At 48.4% G+C, this 20,430-nt stretch overlaps 1 protein-coding gene across 3 annotated transcripts in view; it reads right to left on the reverse strand.

The window, feature by feature from the left end:
- LOC140393345 (A-type potassium channel modulatory protein KCNIP2-like) overlaps positions 1-20,430 on the reverse strand; it is a 613,874-nt gene that overhangs the window by 349,583 nt on the left and 243,861 nt on the right. The window contains exon 1 of one of the 3 annotated variants that reach the window (XM_072479705.1): positions 12,952-13,340. The exons of the other annotated variants lie outside the window; for them this stretch is intronic. Coding sequence (XP_072335806.1) covers positions 12,952-13,039 — 88 coding nt within the window. The 5' untranslated portion in view covers positions 13,040-13,340. Of the gene's footprint in view, positions 1-12,951; positions 13,341-20,430 lie in introns of those variants that run through there. 3 annotated transcript variants of the gene reach the window in all.

A 20,430-nucleotide genomic window follows, 5' to 3' on the forward strand; every position in this document is an offset into this window, starting at 1 on the left:
TTGATGGTGTATCAACCTGGTTCCCTGGCAGTGCCACCTGAAGAAACAGGTCCAAGTTCCCCAGTGAGAGGAGACTTCAGGGAAACTCTGAGCATGGAGGTGTAAAGTATGGAAGATAAAGATTTATTCTACTTTCTCCACATCTTAGATTTTCCCCATGCTAATTGGCCTTTGATCCCTCCTCATTGGAGGATATGGGGAAGGAGTGTTGTCAAGGGACCAGTGTCTAAACACACACACTCTCCGCAAATAATGAGTGTTCAAAGTTTAGAGAGAGCTTGAGGAATAATGAGCACTGTGGGGAAGTTGAGCGTGCGAGCGAGAGAGAGAGAGCCTCTTCCTGGCTTCAATAATCAGGGTGTTAACATAGACATAGAATTTACAGTGCAGAAGGAGGCCATTCGGCCCATCGAGACTGCACCAGCTCATGGAAAGAGCATCAAATCCAAGGTCAACACCTCCACCCTATCCCCATAACCCAGTAACCCCACCCAACACTAAGGGCAATTTTGGACACTAAGGGCAATTTATCACGGCCAATCCACCTAACCCACACATCTTTGGACTGTGGGAGGAAACCGGAGCACCCGGAGGAAACCCACGCACACACGGGGAGGATGTGCAGACTCCGCACAGACAGTGACCCAAGCCGGGAATCGAACCTGGGACCCTGGAGCTGTGAAGCAATTGTGCTATCCACAATGCTACCGTGCTGCCCTAATAAGAGAACATTAATGGTGAGCAGAGGCTGCTTCATTATGGAATAATTCAGCGCAGCTGTTGTTGAATGGGAGCCAATTAACATTCTTTAATCAGGCCTTCAGTGACAAGCCAACCTTTCTGCAAAGTGATCATTGACTCAGTGCCTCTTCCCATGATTTGCAATGTGCACAAACAGAGTTTTTTCTTTCGGGGGTGGGAGGCAGGATGCTCCATAAGCAACACTTGTTCCATCGCTTCAGGTACTGCATTCAATCCTGTGTCCATGGAAACAGTTGCCCACCCCAAACATGAGAAACAAATTATTTTTCTCGGGGAAAGCAACGAGCATCAAAGAGAGAGAGAAAACCGTGCGTTTATTTAGTTCAAGAATCCTGCAAAATCTCCTCCCGTGGTTTCCATTGTCCCACCATTCAACTGCCTGGGTCCAACAATCTAAAATTCTCTCCCTAAATCTCTCTACTCTCTCCCTTCCTTCAACACACTCCTTAAAGCTTCTTATCTGATCAAGCTTTTAGTCAACTGTCCTAATACCTCCTTATATGACTCAGTGTCAATTTTTGTTTAATACCACTTCTGGGACGCACCTTTGGGCGGTTTACTGTATAAAGGCGATATAGGTTGTTGCAGTTTTGACAACCCTGGGACATCCCAAAGTGCTTTGCAGCTAATAAAACACCTTTTGGATTATTTTAATATGAGAAAGGTAGGAGCCAATTTGAGCACAGTAAGCTCCCGCAAACAGTAAAGTATTAGGGACTCGATCAGCTCTTTTGCTGGTGGCAGCCGAGTGTTAAATATTGAGCAGGACACTGGGGTTAACTGCCTGCTCCTTGAAGGATACCCTGGGGATCTTCTACAGCCCCCCGACAAGACAGTTTCATCTGAAAGGCAGTACAGGTTGACAGTGCAGCACTCTCTCAGTTCTGCACGGGGGGGGTGTCAGCCTGAATTACACGCTCAGGTCTGCGCAGTGGGACTCACACCCGCATTGTTCTGACTCCGAGCACCCCGCACAGAGCCAAGCTCACATTGGCACCATTCCAGGTGTCAGAAATGAAGACAGAAAGAAGTATTCAGTAATTTGCCAGCCTTGTTTTCTTGGGTGAAGAGGAGGTTGAATGTTCCTCTCAATGGTGAGATGGGGGTCTGTGACTGAGGTTTGAGGTTACACTGTCCTCTTTAAGATGCCGGTGAGTAGAGACCACAATAACATCATGATTGAGGCAGCTGAGATACCAGGGAGCGGTGGAAGCAGCACTGCACCTCGGCAAGAGGAGAATTTGACAAAGCAACAGCTGAAAATCTTTCACGTTCTTAGGGAGCGCTAGTTAAATATGAGGGCATTAGGACAATGAAGGAACCTTGGTGGTGGTGGTAGAAAACTTCAACCAAAGGGTGACTGATGGTATAAGACCTGAATGAATGGGATTGGAACAGACAATTTTAATAGGATCAATGTGTAAATGGTGTTTGGTCATAAATTCTATCCTTCTAGCAACTATCGGAGGCTGGATGAGACAACTGGAAACCGTGCGTAGTGGTATTGTCACTAGAGTCATAATCCAGAGAGCCATGATAATGGTCTGGAGATCTGCTTTCAAATCCCACACATAGCAGATGGTGGAATTTGAATTCAATAAAGATTTGGACTCTTAAAAGTCGAGTGATGATGATGAGCCCCATCTGGCTCAGGGCAGGAAATGTTTTGACTCTTAACTGCTCTGTGAAATGGCCAAGCAAGGCACTCAGTTCACGGGGCAATTAAGGATGGACAACAAGTACTAGCCCAGCCATGAAAGAATAAAAAACAACCTTGGAGCTATATTTGACTCCAAAATGAGTTTTATACCATACATCCCTGCAATCGCTATGACCGCCTATTTCCACCTCTGTAACATTCCTCAACTCTGTCCCTCGCTCAGCTGACCTGTTGTTGAAACATCTATCCATGCGTCTGCTTCCTCTAGAATTGATTAGTCTCATGCAGCACGGGCTCGTTGACCTGTCGTTCTAACCTCCACAGACATAACACCATAACTCGCACCGAGTCCCATCGGCACATCTCACTGTGCTTCCTCTCAGAGATAGTGAGAACGTAGGAAGATGAGGTAAATATCAGAAAGGAGAAGGCCTATTCTGCATCATTGCGTTTCCTGCCAATGGAAGATCGCTGAGCAAGATGACTGCTATACATGTCCGCGCATTCACAGAAGCGAATGTCATAATTTGCCTCATTGCACATGTTTCATGTCTTGGATGATTGATACAGGCGATAGCGATGAAAATATTAAAATAGCACAGTGTAACATCTTCCAAAGTTGAACATTAAGTTCACTGATGTGCCTTTCATATATTGAAATAGTCGAGCAATTTTGTTAAAGTGCCCCCTCTGCTGCCCTCTCTTAGTAAGGAGGTATAAATATAATTGTTCAAAAATGGCTGACTACAGTAGTCAACTCAATATAATACAGAACAGTGTAGCTTTACTCTGTATCTAACCCTGTGCTGTACCTGTTTGGGGAGTGTTTGATGGGGCCAATGTACAGGGAGCTTTATTCTGTATTTAACCCCGTGCTGTACCTGTCCTGGGAGTGTTTGGTGGGGACAGGGTAGAATGAGCTTTACTCTATATCTAACCCTGTGCTGTACCTGTCCTGGGAGTGTTTGATGGGGTTAGTGTAGATGGAGCTTTACTCTGTATCTAACCCCGTGCTGTACCTGTCCTGGGAGTGTTTGATGGGGACAGTGTAGAGGGAGCTTTACTCTGTATCTAACCCCGTGCTGTTCCTGTCCTGGGAGCGTTTGATGGGGGACAATGCAGATGGAGCTTTACTCTGTCTCTAACCCCGTGCTGTACCTGTCCTGGGAGTGTTTGATGGCGACCGTGTAGAGGGAGCTTTACTCTGTATCTAACCCGGTGCTGTACCTGTCCTGGGAGTGTTTGATGGGGACAGTGTAGAGGGAGCTTTAACCTGTATCTAACCCCGTGCTGTACCTATCCTGGGAGTGTTTGATGTTAAAAGTGAGGAAACATTTAATATCCATGAACTCTAACAGTGTAATGTAAAAATATAACACTGGGCACGATTGTATGGGCAGGTTTCACCCGAAAAGTAGCTCCCCACAGAGCAGCGTGGCCGATAGAAGTTGGGAGACCCCACCCCCACGGTCTATCCTGCTCGCAATCTAAAGCGATATCGTGGGACGTTGCGATGTAAATCCTGCCCATTGTTGGTGGGAAACCTTTCAGCAAATCTGCATATTGAAGCGAGGCAGTTAGTCTCATTTTAACGTGCAGATTCCCGACAAACCCGAGGTGTGAGATCTATCCCCTTAGCCTCGGTGAGCGCCGTTCGGTACTAGTCTCCACAGATGGAACGGCACTCATGGGGGTGTCCCAGGTGCGTGCTCTTTGGGCTGGGTAGTACCCTGGCACTGCTGGTGCCACCTAGGCATCCTGGCACTGTGAGCCGGGTGCCTTGGCAGTGCCACCTGGGTGCCAGCCTAGCATTGTTAAGGTGCGCAGGCGGCACTGCCTGCTAGTAGGACCATCTGACAAGGTCCCTAGCTGTTACTTATGGCATGGTGGTGATCGGGCTGTGTGTTGCCCTGCACGGATGATTGGAGGAGGCTGTAGGGGCGTGGACCCTCCCATAGTGTGTTGGTTCTTGGCGGGGGTGGGGGGGTGATCGTGGATCACTTTGGGGGCTCCATAGATCAGGACAATATTTAAAAATGGAGTCCCGATCTCTCGCTACATTGAGATGTTGCAGCAACCGGAATTCCTCAGGACACAAAACGGGACAATCTGCGGCCTCGGCATCGCTCCCTTATCTAACGCGGATGCCGTTTTATAGTTGTGTTTCTCTGCGCTATGAGCGTGGGGAAGCTCGCCGGCTCGCATGCTCACTATGGGACTTTGTTCACATTTTGTTAAATCGCGCCCTCTGTGTTCAGATGGACAATACTTAGTGGAAAATGTCTTATTTCTTGCAATTTGATAGTCAAGAAAACAGTGTGGGGTCTTCAGTGGGTTAATTACAATGCGTGAAACTGCTGTGAATTCAATCAACTTTAGCATAAATTTAGCTTGTGACAATGAACATCTGGTGACCTGGTTTACCGGCTGGTATTGTGCTCAGGTGTAAATTGTGCTGTGTTGTACAATATACAGGGCACCATACCATTCACACACACTGCGTTGTAATACAATAAAATAAACGAGCAGGGATGAAGCAAGGTGTTAGCAGGTACGCTTTGGGAGTCCTCCACCTCTGTCCACATCTCACCTCCACAACACCAGGAGCGAAATTCTCCATCCCGCCCCGCCACATTTCTGCCCCGACCCGCCGGCAGGATGCTCCGTAACACCGGCCGGTCAATGGAGTTTCCCAATGTGGGGCAGCCCCACGCCGTCGGGAAACCCCCGGGCGCCGGCAAAACGGAGACTCCCGCCGGCGGAGAATGACGCCCTTGATCCCGCTTTTCTCTCAACATTAACATTGGCTCTTTAGTGTCAAGGCTGACACGAGAGGTACTGGAAGGAACTATCGCATATTATCCAACACCTTCAGGAAAATGAGAAGCAGAGAGACGTGAAGTGAGAATCATCTGACTGTGAGTCAAGATGTGTTTGCTCTCAGGAGAGTTAATCTGGCGATGCTGGCACAGCAGAGTTATGCAGAGATGGATTGAATATGTACAACGCTGTGGTGTTGTCTGTAGAAATGGAAATGTTCACCCTCATAGCAGACTGTTTCAGAATGAAGATGTGGGAGGGAAGGAGGTCAAAGAATGTCTTACACAGAGAGGGAGAGGCAGAGATACACAGACTGAACGGAATTTTTTTTTTAAATTTTAGAGTACCCGATTCATTTTTTCCAATTATGGGGCAATTTAGCATGGCCAATCCACCTACCCTGCACATCTTTGGGTGGTGGGGGCGAAATCCACGCAAACACGGGGAGAATGTGCAAACTCCACACGGACAGTGACCCAGCGCCAGGATCGAACCTGGGACCTCGGCGCCGTGAGGCAGCAGCACTAACCACTGCGCCACCGTGCTGCTCGAATTTCATTTATTAAAGTGTTAGGAGCCAGTGAATCCACATTGTGAAACAAGGATTTCAGAATATTATAAATACTGTCCAGTAAATGTATCACTATCTTCACACAGGTTGTAAAAAAAAACCTCTTGGAAAGAACTTCAGTTGAATCACAGGAACCCATTCAGACCTTCAAGCCTGTTTTATCGGCATGCTAGCACAGTGGTTAGCACTGTTGTTTCACACCTCCAGGTCCCAGGTTCGATTCCCGGCTTGGGTCACTGTCTGTGCGGAGTCTGCCCGTGTCTGCGTGGGTTTCCTCCGGGTGCTCCGGTCTCCTCCCACAGTCCAAAGATGTGCGGGTTGGGTGGATTGGCCATCCTAAATTGCCCATAGTGTCCAAAAAGGTTAGGTGGGGTTACGGGGATAGAGTGGAGGTGTGGGCTTAAGTAGGATGCTCTTTCGAAGGGCCGGTGCAGACTCGATGGGTCGAATGGCCTCCTTCTGCACTGTTAATTAAATGATTCTATGATTATCGGTGTTCTGCACCTCAATTCCATTTGCCCAACTTTTTCTGCAATCCATGTCCTCCTCCGGTTGCTAGGCCTCAATTTGGGCTTGCAGAGAGGTACAGGAGGACAAACCGTTGCCCTGGAAACCAATATATAAAATGGGGAAAATAATTGAAGGCAACCGTTCAGGCCTGGAACGGAATGTGTCAGACCCGTATGAGAAGTTGTCCAGTAGGGAGTGACCGAGAGGCCGCATGTTCTGACTATACCTCAACAGAATTACCAGCACAAGAACGAGCTGTACAGTCCAACATAAGAACATAAGAACTAGGAGCAGGAGTAGGCCATCTGGCCCCTCGAGCCTGCTCCGCCATTCAATGAGGTCATGGCTGATCTTTTGTGGACTCAGCTCCACTTTCCGGCCCGAACACCATAACCCTTAATCCCTTTATTCTTCAAAAAACTATCTATCTTTATCTTAAAAACATTTAATGAAGGAGCCTCAAATGCTTCACTGGGCAAGGAATTCCATAGATTCACAACCCTTTGGGTGAAGAAGTTCCTCCTAAACTCAGTCCTAAATCTACTTCCCCTTATTTTGAGGCTATGCCCCCGAGTTCTGCTTTCACCCGCCAGTGGAAACAACCTGCCCGCATCTATCCTATCTATTCCCTTCATAATTTTATATGTTTCTATAAGATCTCCCCTCATCCTTCTAAATTCCAAGAAGTACAGTCCCAGTCTACTCAACCGCTCCTCGTAATCCAACCCCTTCAGCTCTAGGATTAACCTAGTGAATCTCCTCTGCACACCCTCCAGTGCCAGTACGTCCTTTCTCAAGTAAGGAGACCAAAACTGAACACAATACTCCAGGTGTGGCCTCACTAACACCTTATACAATTGCAGCAGAACCTCCCTAGTCTTAAACTCCATCCCTCTAGCAATGAAGGACAAAATTCCATTTGCCTTCTTAATCACCTGTTGCACCTGTAAACCAACTTTTTGCGACTCATGCACTAGCACATCCAGGTCTCTCTGCACAGCAGCATGTTTTAATATTTTATCATTTAAATAATAATCCCTTTTGCTGTTATTCCTACCAAAATGGATAACCTCACATTTGTCAACATTGTATTCCATCTGCCAGACCCTAGCCCATTCACTTAACCTATCCAAATCCCTCTGCAGACTTCCAGTATCCTCTGCACTTTTTGCTTTACCACTCATCTTAGTGTCGTCTGCAAACTTGGACACATTGCCCTTGGTCCCCAACTCCAAATCATCTATGTAAATTGTGAACAATTGTGGGCCCAACACTGATCCCTGAGGGACACCACTAGCTACTGATTGCCAACCAGAGAAACACCCATTAATCCCCACTGTACACTGCGACAATAAAAGCAAAGTACTGGAAAAACTCAGGAAGCAACTGTGGAGAGAGAAACAGAGTTAACATTTTGAGTCTGTATGACTCTTCCTCAGAGCTTCTGAGTGTTCCTTCTCCACAGATGCTGCCAGACCTGCTGAATTATTCCGGCATTTTCTATTTTTACCTCTCCGCTGCTGTTTATGCTCCACTCAAGGTCCTCCCATCCTTCCTCACCCAACCCCACCAACATATCCTCCCATTCCTCTCCCCAGGTGTTTATCGAGCTTAACCTTCAATGTATCTATACCACGCCACGTGGTGGTGGGTTCCACATTCTCACCGCTCTGAATAAAGACCTTTCTTCTGAATTTCCTGTCGAACTTATGAGCGACTATTTAATATTTAATGTCCCTAGTTCTGTCTCCCAGCAAGTGGAAACATATTTTCCATGCCTATCCTAACAAAACTTTTCATAATTTCAAAGACATTGTTAGGGTATCCTCAAACCTTTTTTTTTCTTGAGAGACGAACCCGCGATTATATATGATCCTTATGCTTGTAAACTAAGGAACTGGAGTTTGAAAAATGTAAACTTACAGCCGGATTTCCGGTCTATACAGCGATGCTAATGGCTGCCTTAACTTCATCCCTGCCTCAATGACTTGCTGCTGAAAATCTCATCCGGATCATTCTTACCTCCAAACTCAAATATTCCAACACGCTCCAGGCCAGCTTCCCGCCCTGCATAGATGCGGGGCTGGATTCTCCGCTGTCGGGATTCTGTGTAACGCTGGCAGCGCACCACGCCCGGGGATTTCCCGATGACATGGGGCTGCCCACAATGGGAAATCCCATTGGCCGGCTGGCGGGATGGAGAATCCCGTCCATGCCCTCTATCCATCACGTTTCTTTTATTTATTCGATCAGAAGTGGTGGCGAGGCCAGCATTTGTTGCCCAACCATTATTACCCTTGAGAAGGTGGTTGTGAGCTGCCTTTTTGAGCTGCTGTGCCACATATGGTGGAGGTACACCCACAGTTCCAGCATTTTGACCCAGCGACAGTGAAGGGATGGCAACATATTTCTTAATCAGGGTGTTGAGTGGCTTGGAGGGGAACCTCCAGTTGGTGGTGTTCCCAGGTATCTGCTGCCCGTGGTAGAGGCTGTGCATTTGGAAGGTGCTGTCTAAGGAGACTTGGTGAATTACTGCATGCATCTTGTAGGTGGTACACACGGCTCCTAATGTGCGTCAGTGGTGGAGACAATAAATGTTTAAGCTGGTGGATGTGGGGCCAATCAAGCGGGGCTGCTTTGCCCTGGATGGTGTTGAGCTTCTTGAGTGTTGTTGGAGCTGCACTCATCCAGGCAAGTGGGGAGTATTCCATTATACGCTTGACTTATGCCTTGTAGATGGTAGACAGACTTTAGGGAGTCAGGAGGTGCGTTACTCTTCACAGATTTCCCAGCTCCTGACCTGCTCTTGTAGCCACAGTATGAATGTGGCTGGGTCCAGTTCAGTTTCTGATCAATGTTAACACCCAGGATGTTGATGGTGGAGGATTCGGTGATTGTAATGCCATTGAATGTCAAGGGGAGATGGTTAGATTCTTTCTTGTTGGATATGGTCATTGTCTGGATCTTGTGTAACATGTATTTTACTTGCCACTTGTCAGCCCAACCCAAAATGGTCAAATGCTGCCTTGATGTCAAAGGCAGTTACTCTCACCTCTCCTCCGGAGTTCAGCTCTTTTGTCCATGTTTGGACCAAGAATGTAATGGGCGGCACGGTAGCACAGTGGTTAGCACTGTTGCTTCACAGCACCAGGGTCCCAGGTTCAATTCCCGGCTTGGGTCACTGTCTGTGCAGAGTCTGCACGTTCTCCCCGTGTCTGCGTGGGTTTCCGCCGGGTGCTCCGGTTTCCTCGCACAAATCCCGAAAGACGTGCTTGTTCGGTGAATTGAACATTCTTAATTCTCCCTCTGTGTACCCGAATAGGATCCGGAATGTGGAGACGAGGGGATTTTCACAGTAACTTCATTGCAGTGTTAATGTAAGCCTACTCGTGACAATAAAGATTAGTATTATTATTAATGAGGTCATGAGCTAAATTATTCTGGTGGAACCCAAACTGAGCGTCCATGAGCAGGTATTGTTGAGTAAATGTCACCTGATAGTGCTGTCAATGGTCCCTTTCATCACTTTATTAATGATAGAGTGTTGACTGATAGGGTGCTAATTGATATTGTTTGATTTGTCCTGTTCTTTGTGTACATTCTTGGGTAGTTTTCCACATTGCCGAGTAGATGCCAGTGTTGTAGCTGTACTGGAACATCCTGGCTGGGGGCATGGAAAGTTCTGGAGCACAAGTCTTCAGTACCATTGCCGGAATATTATCTAGGCCCATTAATTTTACAGCATTCAGTACCTTCAGTCATTTCTTGATATCACAATGAGTGAGGCAAATTAGCTGAAGACTGTGATACTCAGAAACTCAGTGGGAGGTCTACTGCCTGTATCTTAACTTGTACAAAGTCCTATTAACCTCTAACCCTTGCGTTCATCTCCGTAATTCCTTCCAGCCCAGCAAACCTTCAGAATATCTGCACTTCTCTACTTCTGGCCATTTGAGCACCCCGGGCTTAATCGCAACACCATCGGTGGCCTTGAGTTCATCTGCTCACGCCCCAAGCTCTGGAATTCCTCCTGTGAACACCTCTCGACCTCACTTTCACCCTGAAAGACATTCCTTGAAATCTACCCCTTTGACCAGTTTTGTTACATGTAGTTCCCATGAAGAGCGATGGGACATTTTGTTACGTCACAGAAGCTGTGGAAATGCAGGCTCTTGTTGAAGTACGATGGCGGAAGACAACACAATTCATTTGAATATGCCAATTTTAGGTTGTGTCAAATGCTATTTTAATGTAAGATCCAGCAGCTTTGTTAAAGAATGAAGCTGTCTCCAACTGCTTCCTGAGCCGCTGGACTAGGAGGTTTGAAAAGAATGATGACGTTATTAACTATTCTTAGGCAGATGTATTTTAATTAGAGATTAAATATTTTATAGAGTCATATTCTCTTTTGATGTGGGTCTTCTTTCATCTATCAGGCTTGCTAATTTGCACTTATATATTCTTACTAGAAAGAGACAAGTCAGTTCATCCTTCACTTCCAATTCAACTGTTACCATTATAATTCTACCTTGCACTCCCAGGACAGGTACAGCACAGGGTTAGATACAGAGTAAAGCTCCCTCTACACTGTCCCCATCAAACACTCCCAGGACAGGTACAGCATGGGGTTAGATACAGAGTAAAGCTCCCTCTACACTGTCCCCATCAAACACTCCCAGGACAGGTACAGCACGGGGTTAGATACAGAGTAAAGCTCCCTCTACACTCTCCCCATCAAACACTCCCAGGACAGGTACAGCACGGGGTTAGATACAGAGTAAAGCTCCCTCTACACTGTCCCCATCAAACACTCCCAGGACAGATACAGCATGGGGTTAGATACAGAGTAAAGCTCCCTCTACACTGTCCCCATCAAACACTCCCAGGACAGGTACAGCACGGGGTTAGATACAGAGTAAAGCTCCCTCTACACTGTCCCCATCAAACACTCCCAGGACAGGTACAGCACGGGGTTAGATATAGGGTAAAGCTCCCTCTGCACTGTTCCCATCAAACACTCCCAGGACAGGTACAGCACAGGGTTAGATACAGAGTAAAGCTCCCTCTACACTGTCCCCATCAAACACTCCCAGGACAGGTACAGCACGGGGTTAGATACAGAATCAAGCTCTCTCTGCACTTTTGGGTGGGGGTATGATATCCCAAGGCCCTATTCTGAGGAAGAATAGGGGTGTTCTCCCTGGTCTCTCAGGCAACATTTATTTCTTAGCCAACATCACTCAAACATCTTATCTGATCATTATCACATAGCTGTTTGTGGGAACTTGCTCTCCACAAAGTGCTGTCGTTTTTCTACATTGCAATAGTGATAACGCTCTAAAGGTACTTGTGTTGGCTGTAAGGCACTTTGGGTTTTCCTGAGGTTGTGAAAAGTGCTATAGAAATATAAGTCTCTCTTTCTTTTGCTCTTTGAACAAGACCAGTTTCATTCGTCAAGCCCTGGGAGTATGGTCCGGATATCGCTGCGAGTGACACTGCTCCTTGTAAGTACTTTGAGCTGAATTCCGTGGGCAAACTCAGCTAACATTTTACACACAGTGAAACCCCACAAACTGCATCGATGGCTGATGCTTATTCTCTTGTTGCCAGAAGGATAACTTTTGCGGAGCACATTGGGAGTAAACACAGCTGCTTTTCTTTGTAATGTATTCTGGGGCCTTTTGGATCAGGCCAGTGAACACATCGACAAGAAAAGGTCACCCTGACAGGCCAGTGAGTCTGATTCCCATCACGAACCTGCCACTGCACCCTGACCCTGTACCCTTCCTGTCAATAGCCCGGCAGGTCCCAGTGAGGGGGCATATCACAGGGACCGGCAGGAAGGTCTCCCACTTGATTCCCCGTCTATGCTGAGTTAGCTGACCTCAGCCAACCTCTGGCTAAATTGACCCCTGGGTAGGGTGAAGATCAGCCAGGGTTCTCTCTCCTGTTGGAAAATCCAGCTCGGTGCAGACAAGATCAGGCACAGCTACAATTCCCCACAACCCCAGGTCAAAAGAAAACCACCCCTCACTCTCTGGGCTCACACGCGGGTGGGGGCGGCTGACTATGGCCCAATGTGCAGCCAGATAGGAGGTCAGTATGTGTGGGGGAGGAGGGGACAAAACAGGAACAAAACGACACAGATCATTCCTGACTCAGCTTCAATATCAAGTGAAGCCACATAAGGAAACACAACCAAAGCCAACCAAACCACCTTCTGTCCTGACAGACGAACCCCTGTACAAAAACAGACCCGTTACCCTGCTCTCCACTGTGAAAATCTTGGCGGACAAACAACAAGCTTCCTGGACATTAAAGAATTTCATCTCACCGTCGCCATCAAAGAGACACATTTCATTTACATCACTGTAAAATAGATTCAGAGATTCTTACAGCACAGGAGGCGGCCATTCAGCCCAGCGCGCCTCTGCTAGCATTCTGAAAGAGCTGTCCCATTAGCTCAACCTCTCCTCTGCATCACCATACACCTTATAAATGCCATGCCAATGCTTTGCAAATTTACAGTTTGGGGCCACAAAGGGCCAGCAGAAAGATGGAGGTAGAAACACTTTGAGGTAACACAGCCTTTGACCAAAAGCTAGGCTATTGTTAGATGGTCCCTTACCTTGACTTAAAGTACCGGTAAGGACCCTGAAGAAGAAGCGAGCTACTTTAGTCAGTTGTCTCTTGCAGCGTTTCTTGCAGAGGCTCATTCTGAATGTAAGCTGGGTGAGATGTGTTTCTTGTTAAATACAAAATAATTTGAAATTTGAAATGCAAAGTCCACACAAGCATCGACAATGGTGAAGAGAGTTCTGCGATGCACCAAACACGCCAAACCTTTCCTTTCTTTTCCCTATTTGATTGAAATCCCTCTCACAGAGGCTCGTTACAGAACCATCCTGTGATGCATCCACAGCTCTGTTGCGGTCCACGATTCTAGGAAGTCTCAAATTGTTTTGTTTTTTTAATTGACGTATCTTTCACAGTCCCTCTCCCTCTCTCTCTCTCGCTCTCTCTGTGAAGGGTAGGCAGCCTTCAGCTAAAGCACCACTCACATACAAACATCTGCTTGTGGTTACAGCGAATAAAATGTGAATATGGTTGCCAAGGGAACCACAGACTCGATGGTTCATACGAGCCTCAAGTGAAAAAAAACAATATAGAATATAGATGGTGCTCAGCAGGCAAGGAGCTTATAGTATCTGGTCTAGCATGCTGTGTGTGAGCGAGAGAGATCATCAACTGCACACACGGCATTGGAATAAGTCCCAACTGCTGGCATTGACTGATCCCATCGTTCAGATAATGATCCCAGGATTGAGTCCCACGCATGCCTGAAGGTAAGAGCCCGCCACTGAATGCAGAATTAAAGAACATCCAAAATCTGAAATAGAAACTCCATAGATTTGAACTCCCCCGAAACTGCTGCTGATTTTTAAATCCTCATTCTGCCCCGCTCACCCGCACCTCCTGTGCTCACTGACCTACATTGCCTCCCAGTCCAGTAGCAAAAGAACATTCTTTGGCTCCCTTTTCAATCCAAAATCCGTTTGACTCAACCTGGAATATATTCCACGACCCAGCCTCCACTGATGTCTGTGAAAAACAATTCCAAACACCAGCGATCCTCCTCGTGTCCGTCTTAAATGGGAGACCCCCTTATTTTGAAACCGTGCCCACAAGTTGTAGATTCCCCCAGAAAGGAGACATCCCCTCAGCATTCACCCTGTCAAGTCCCCCTCAGAATCTTCTATGTTTTAATAAGATCACCTCGCCGTCTTCGAAACTCCAATGAGTATAGACCCAACCTGTTCAATCTTTCGCCATGAGGCAAGCTCCAGCTATCAGCTTAATTCTCACCCTTCTGTTCAAATCCCTCTTCCAGGCCTACAACCCTCCGAGATCTCTGCATCCCTTCAATTCTGGCGTCTTGAGCATCCACTCACTTCTTCCACCCATCATTGGCAGCCTTACCTTAAGCTGCTGAGTCCCCAAGTTCTAAACTCCCTCGGTAAACCTTCCGTCTCTCACTCCTTTAAGGTGCTCCGTAAAACTGACACGTCACCATGCTTTTGATTGTCCTGATAGCTCCTTATGTGGCTCAGTATTAGGTTTTATCTTGGTGTACTCCTGTGAAGCACTCTGTGTTAAAGGTGCTATATAAATGCAAGTTGTTGTTGTTCAGTGACCTGAAGGTGAACAGGTAGGTTAATAGTTTTGGGTGGCACCCTTCAACACAGCTGATGATGGACTCCTCCTGACCGCCCTATCCCTATGTGCTCACCGCTGTACATTTCCAATGGTTTTACACAGCTGGAATTGTAGCCGGATGCAGTGTGAGGTGGCAGTGATTACTGCCCACTCATTCCTTTCAGCTGAAGGTTTAAAATGTGTGGATAGATTCACACACTCACTCACAGTATTAGTCTGCAAATGATTGCTGCCAATCTTAGAAAGAAAACACTTGGGTAAATCTAATTGTTTTGCGGTTTGGAGTTTTTGCTAAATATTCTCTTGTGATTCACCATTCACCCTTCCAGCCTTCACTTTCCCACGAGCAAGTTGTCACCTAGTATCCGACCTGTATTTAGGCAAATGCAGCACATCCCAAGGATTCAACCGTAAGGCCAAAGGCCTCTGCGGTCAGTGGGAGCTATGGGAGGTCGGTGGGGCAGACAGGCCCCCGGGAACGGGAACACGCAGTTCAGGGGTTGGCATGGTGGATTCGCGCACGTTGTCCCCCACTACCCCACCGCCCGCAGACCCCCCCCCCCCCACCCCCTGCGCCCCCCACCCCCCACCCCCCCACCCCCCGCCCCCAGCCCCAATACCTCCACCTGAGCACAGGGGCAGCAAGTCCAGTGCCCCCTGGCTCATTTCCTGTGCGTGGAGATGGCTGATCACCTCCTCGGCCCCCCACAGAAGCCCATCCGCCAGGTTCACGTTTTTCAAAAGGAGTTCTAATCGGCGTCAGCGTGACCACTTGCTGGGGAGGCCGCTGAATGACCGGAGGCTATTGGATATGGGCTCGCTCATGTTAATTGTATGGAGATGGGGCTTAAGTGGTGCTAATTGGTTTCTTGCCTCGCTACGGCGAGATCCCGATTTCGCCTACAGGAGAAACTGTTTGCCACCTGGCGCAGTTCCTGATTTCCGCCTCCCCTGCTATTCACCGGCCATGTTTTGCGATTCTCGCGCAATGAGGCTGGAGAATCATGGTCGGAGTCTTTGAATCTTTCAGATCAAACAAAAATGCTTTAAATACACAATAGATCAGAGAGAGGAATTCACTCAATCAGAATGGGCAGCACGGTAGCACAGTGGTTAGCACTGTTGCTTCATAGCTCCAGGGTCCCGGGTTCGATTCCGGTTTGGGTCACTGTCTGTGCGGAGTCTGCACGTTCTCCCCGTGTCTGCGTGGGTTTCCTCCGGGTGCTCTGGTTTCCTCCCACATGTCCCAAAAGACGTGCTGTTAGGTGAATTGGACATTCTGAATTCTCCCTCTGTGTACCCGAACACAGGATCAGGGGTGAACTGGCAAGGTGGATACAGAACTGGCTAGGCCATAGAAGGCAGAAAGTAGCAATGGAGGGATGCTTTTCTCATTGGAGGGCTGTGACCAGTGGTGTTCCACAGGGATCAGTGTTGGGACCTTTGCTGTTTGTAGTATATATAAATGATTTGGAGGAAAATGTAACTGGTCTGATTAGTAAGTTTGCAGACGACACAAAGGTTGGTGGAATTGCGGATAGCGATGAGGACTGTCTGAGGATACAGCAGGATTTAGATTGTCTGGAGACTTGGGCGGAGTGATGGCAGATGGAGTTTAATCCGGACAAATGTGAGGTAATGCATTTTGGAAGGGCTAATGCAGGTAGGGAATATACAGTGAATGGTAGAACCCTCAAGAGTATTGAAAGTCAAAGAGATCTAGGAGTACAGGTCCACAGGTCATTGAAAGGGGCAACACAGGTGGAGAAGGTAGTCAAGAAGGCATACGGCATGCTTGCCTTCATTGACCGGGGCATTGACTATAAGAATTGGCAAGTCATGTTGCAGCTGTATAGAACCTTAGTTAGGCCACACTTGGAGTATAGTGTTCAATTCTGGTCGCCACACTACCAGAAGGATGTGGAGGCTTTAGAGAGGGTGCAGAAGAGATTTACCAGAATGTTGCCTGGTATGGAGGGCATAAGCTATGAGGAGCGATTGAATAAACTCAGTTTGTTCTCACTGGAACGAAGGAGGTTGAGGGGCGACCTGATAGAGGTATACAAAATTATGAGGGGCATAGACAGAGTGGACAGTCAGAGGCTTTTCCCCAGGGTAGAGGGGTCAATTACTAGGGGGCATAGGTTTAAGGTGAGAGGGGCAAGGTTTAGAGTAGATGTACGAGGCAAGTTTTTTACGCAGAGGGTAGTGGGTGCCTGGAACTCGCTACCGGAGGAGGTAGTGGAAGCAGGGACGATAGGGACATTTAAGGGGCATCTTGACAAATATATGAATAGGATGGGAATAGAAGGATACGGACCCAGGAAGTGTAGAAGATTGTAGTTTAGTCGGGCAGTATGGTCGGCATGGGCTTGGAGGGCCGAAGGGCCTGTTCCTGTGCTGTACATTTCTTTGTTCTTTGTTCTTTGTTTGAACAGGCGCCGGAATGTGGTGACTCGGGGATTTCCACAGTTACTTCATTGCCGTGTTAATGTAAGCCTACTTGTGACAATAAAGATTGGAAAAATAAAAATACCATCATTAACTGTTTTGTCTTCACAGATGCTGCCAGACCTGTGAATCTTTTCCAGCATTTTCTGTTTTTCCTTCATGTTTTTGCCATTTTCTCCAGAATGTTGCCTTTGAGCCTCTGTACCATTTTTTCTCTTCAGCCCTGTTTAACCTCACTACCCTATCCCTCAAGCTGCTGCCCCCTTGCTAGGAGAAGACTGCAGACACATCAGCAGCTTTTCGCCACACATCAATCCCCAGCTTGTTCACCATTGAGATCATCACAATTAACCTCAGTCTTGTTGGTGCTACACGATCCTGGATTTCAAACCTGGTCCCAGGTGGGAAAGGGCAGTGTCTACTGTGCTAATGAACTACTGTATATCATAAAACCTTGAATCGTCTTTTGGGGTTTATTTAATAAATGGAAGCCAAACATCAACAACGTTCCTCGGGGAGCCAGTGGTGGTCATCGAGGGCGATTCTCCCAGTAAATGACTCCGCGATTCATTGGCCACCCTGTGCCCGGAAAGCAGCTCACCGCAGCGCAGTGTGGCCAATAGAAGCCGGGAGACCCCGCTCCCGGGATCTACCTCACTCCTGAGGTCTACCCGGTTCGCAAGGTCTCGCGAAATCCAACAGGATCTCGCAAGACGTTGAAATGTAAATCCCGCCCTTTGTGGGCGGGATCACATTTTGGCAAATCTGCATATCACAGCGAGGCAGTGAGCCTCGCTCCAATGTGCAGATTCCCGGGGTACCTGAGGATTTGGGATTTATCCCCTTCACCTCGGGTGAGCGCTGTTTAGATCTGGACTCCACAAATTGGGACCAGATGGAATGGCACTCATGGGGGTCTTCAAGGGGATCAGAGGTCCCCAGCTGTGTGCCCTTTGGGCAGGATGGTGCCCTGGCACTGCTGGTGCCACCTGGGAACCCTGGCAGTGCCACCTGGTTGGCAGCCTGGCACCACCCCTGCTGCAGCACTGCCAGGGTGCCAGGTTAGTACTGCCAAGGTGACAACCTGGCAATTTTTATGTGTGCATAATTGGGCCAGGGGTGCCCTGTATGAATGTTGCAGGGGGTTCGGGAACCCTCCCATAGTGCATTGGGACTGGAGTGGGGTCAGGGTTCACTTTGGGAGCCTCAGAGTTCAGGGTGCCAGTTAAAGATGCTGTTCCAATCTCTTGCTACACTGAGGAATTCCGGCGAGCGGAGCTCCCCAGCGTGCAAGACGGGGCAATGTGGAGCCTCGGCCGCTCGTTTCCCGCTGAGGCCCCTTATACAACTCAAGTTACGTTGTGTAGCCTTGTGTTCCTCCGGGTAGTTGGCCTCCGGGCTGGGTGGCAGAGCCCACGTCGGGCTCATGCCCGGTGGTGGGCTGCCTGTGTGAGTTGGGGTCGATGACCCCCTTTTAGATGAGATGGGGCATTGGGACGGTCTGGGGGTGAGGTCAGCGGGTGAAGATGGACCCAGGTCACCCTCATGCCTGGGTGTTGGGGGGTAATGCAGACTGGGGCTTGGGTCACCTGGGGCTGTTTAGCACAGGGCTAAATCGCTGGCTTTGAAAGCAGACCCAGGCAGGCCAGCAGCACGGTTCAATTCCCGTACCAGCCTCCTCAAACAGGCGGCGGAATGTGGCGACTAGGGGCTTTTCACAGTAACTTCATTGAAGCCTACTTGTGACAATAAGCGATTTTCATTTTGTTTCATTTTCAAGAGATTGGGCCACCATCTGGTCCTCAGTGCAGGAAATGACGCTAAGCGTGGCTGCGGGGTGAGGGGGGTGGTGGGGTGGGGTGGGGATGGGGGGGGGGGGGAGAGGGTGCGGGGAGCGTACCCCGCCAGGTTACTGAAAAAGAAAAGAGTGCCGTTACATAGTTGGGCTGCTCCTCCCTGGAAAAGCCCACATTTAGAATTTTTTTGTGCAGTGGGGAACTAAAGTCGCCAACAAGATCGGTTCCTCAGAGATCGGGGCTCCCAGATCTCACAGTGAGGTGGGGGGACCTCTACATCCCGCACCCATGGACGTCGTGACCCCCCCCCCCGCCCCCCTCACCTCTCGACCCTGGAGAGGCAACCTCCCCCGCCCCCCATCACTAAACGTCTGCATCACCCCCCAACACCCAGGCATGAGGGTGACCTGGGTCCATCCATCTGGGTCTCGGGGGCATCGGGACATCGCCCCCCCCCCGCCATGTGGGCCGCTGTGGACCATTCCACCTCATATGGACTGCACATATTTAAATGAGCCTAATGATGAATTCAAACATGATTACCTGGATCACTCGCAGCGAGAGCCTAATCCAGATCGCCCCGGGCGTAACAGGTTGGGTGCATCGCGCTCGGCATCTGCCACAAAACCCCTTTTTGGCTTCTCCCGCTATGCCTCTGGCGCAACGGGATTGGCGCTGGGTGCAACGGGATGGGCAAATCGAGTTAATTGTCACTGAACTCGTAATCCTGAGGCCCAGGGTCACGCCTGGAGCCCCAGGGTCAAATCATGGCAGATGGTGGGATTAGAATTGAATAAATATCTGGAATTGAAGCCAAACGATGGCCGTGAAACCATTGTGATTGTCATTAAAAATATCTGTTCATTCTTGTCTTTTCGAGAAGGCCGTGCTCACCCGGCCTGGCCTACGTGAGACTCGGGTCGACAGCTGACTCTGAGCTGCTCTCTGAAATGGCCGAGGAAGCCACTCCGTTCAAGGGCAATTAGGGATGGGAAACAAATACCGGTCCAGTCGCCAACACCCACAACCCATGAACGAATAAAAAAACATTTGTAAAGCATCTGAAATGCAGTTAAACGTCCCAACGCACTGAAGGAAAGACTTGCATTTTTATATCGCCTTTAATAACCTCAGGACACACAACGGGCTCCAGTTATATTTAAATAGTTTTCTGAAGTGTTGCCACTGTAACAATGTAGGAAACATGGAAACATATCTGCACAGCAGGATCCCACGACATCAGTGGGATATGGACCAGATAATCAGTTTGGGTAACATTGGTTGAGGGATGGCTATTGGGCAGGACATAACGCCCCTGCTCTTCTTCAACATAGTGATCTTCAGATCTTCACCATTCAGCTGAAAGGGTAGATGCATCCTTTGCTTAACAGCTCACGTGCAGGACAGCACATCCAACACTTCCTCAGTACCATATCTGAAGTGACCAAATTCTGAGGAGGGGTTTGAACGTAAGACGACAAGAAATATTAGCAGGAGAAGGCCACTTGGCCCCTCGAGCCTGTGCTGACATTCAAATAGATGATGGCTGATGCGATTGTGACCATGTCCTACAACCCTCTGACTCAGGGGGGAGTATGCTATCGACAAACACTACAGACTCACTGCCAATTCTAATCTGGCAA

The sequence above is a fragment of the Scyliorhinus torazame genome, chromosome 16 (assembly GCF_047496885.1).
Source record: "Scyliorhinus torazame isolate Kashiwa2021f chromosome 16, sScyTor2.1, whole genome shotgun sequence".
NCBI lineage: Eukaryota > Metazoa > Chordata > Chondrichthyes > Carcharhiniformes > Scyliorhinidae > Scyliorhinus > Scyliorhinus torazame.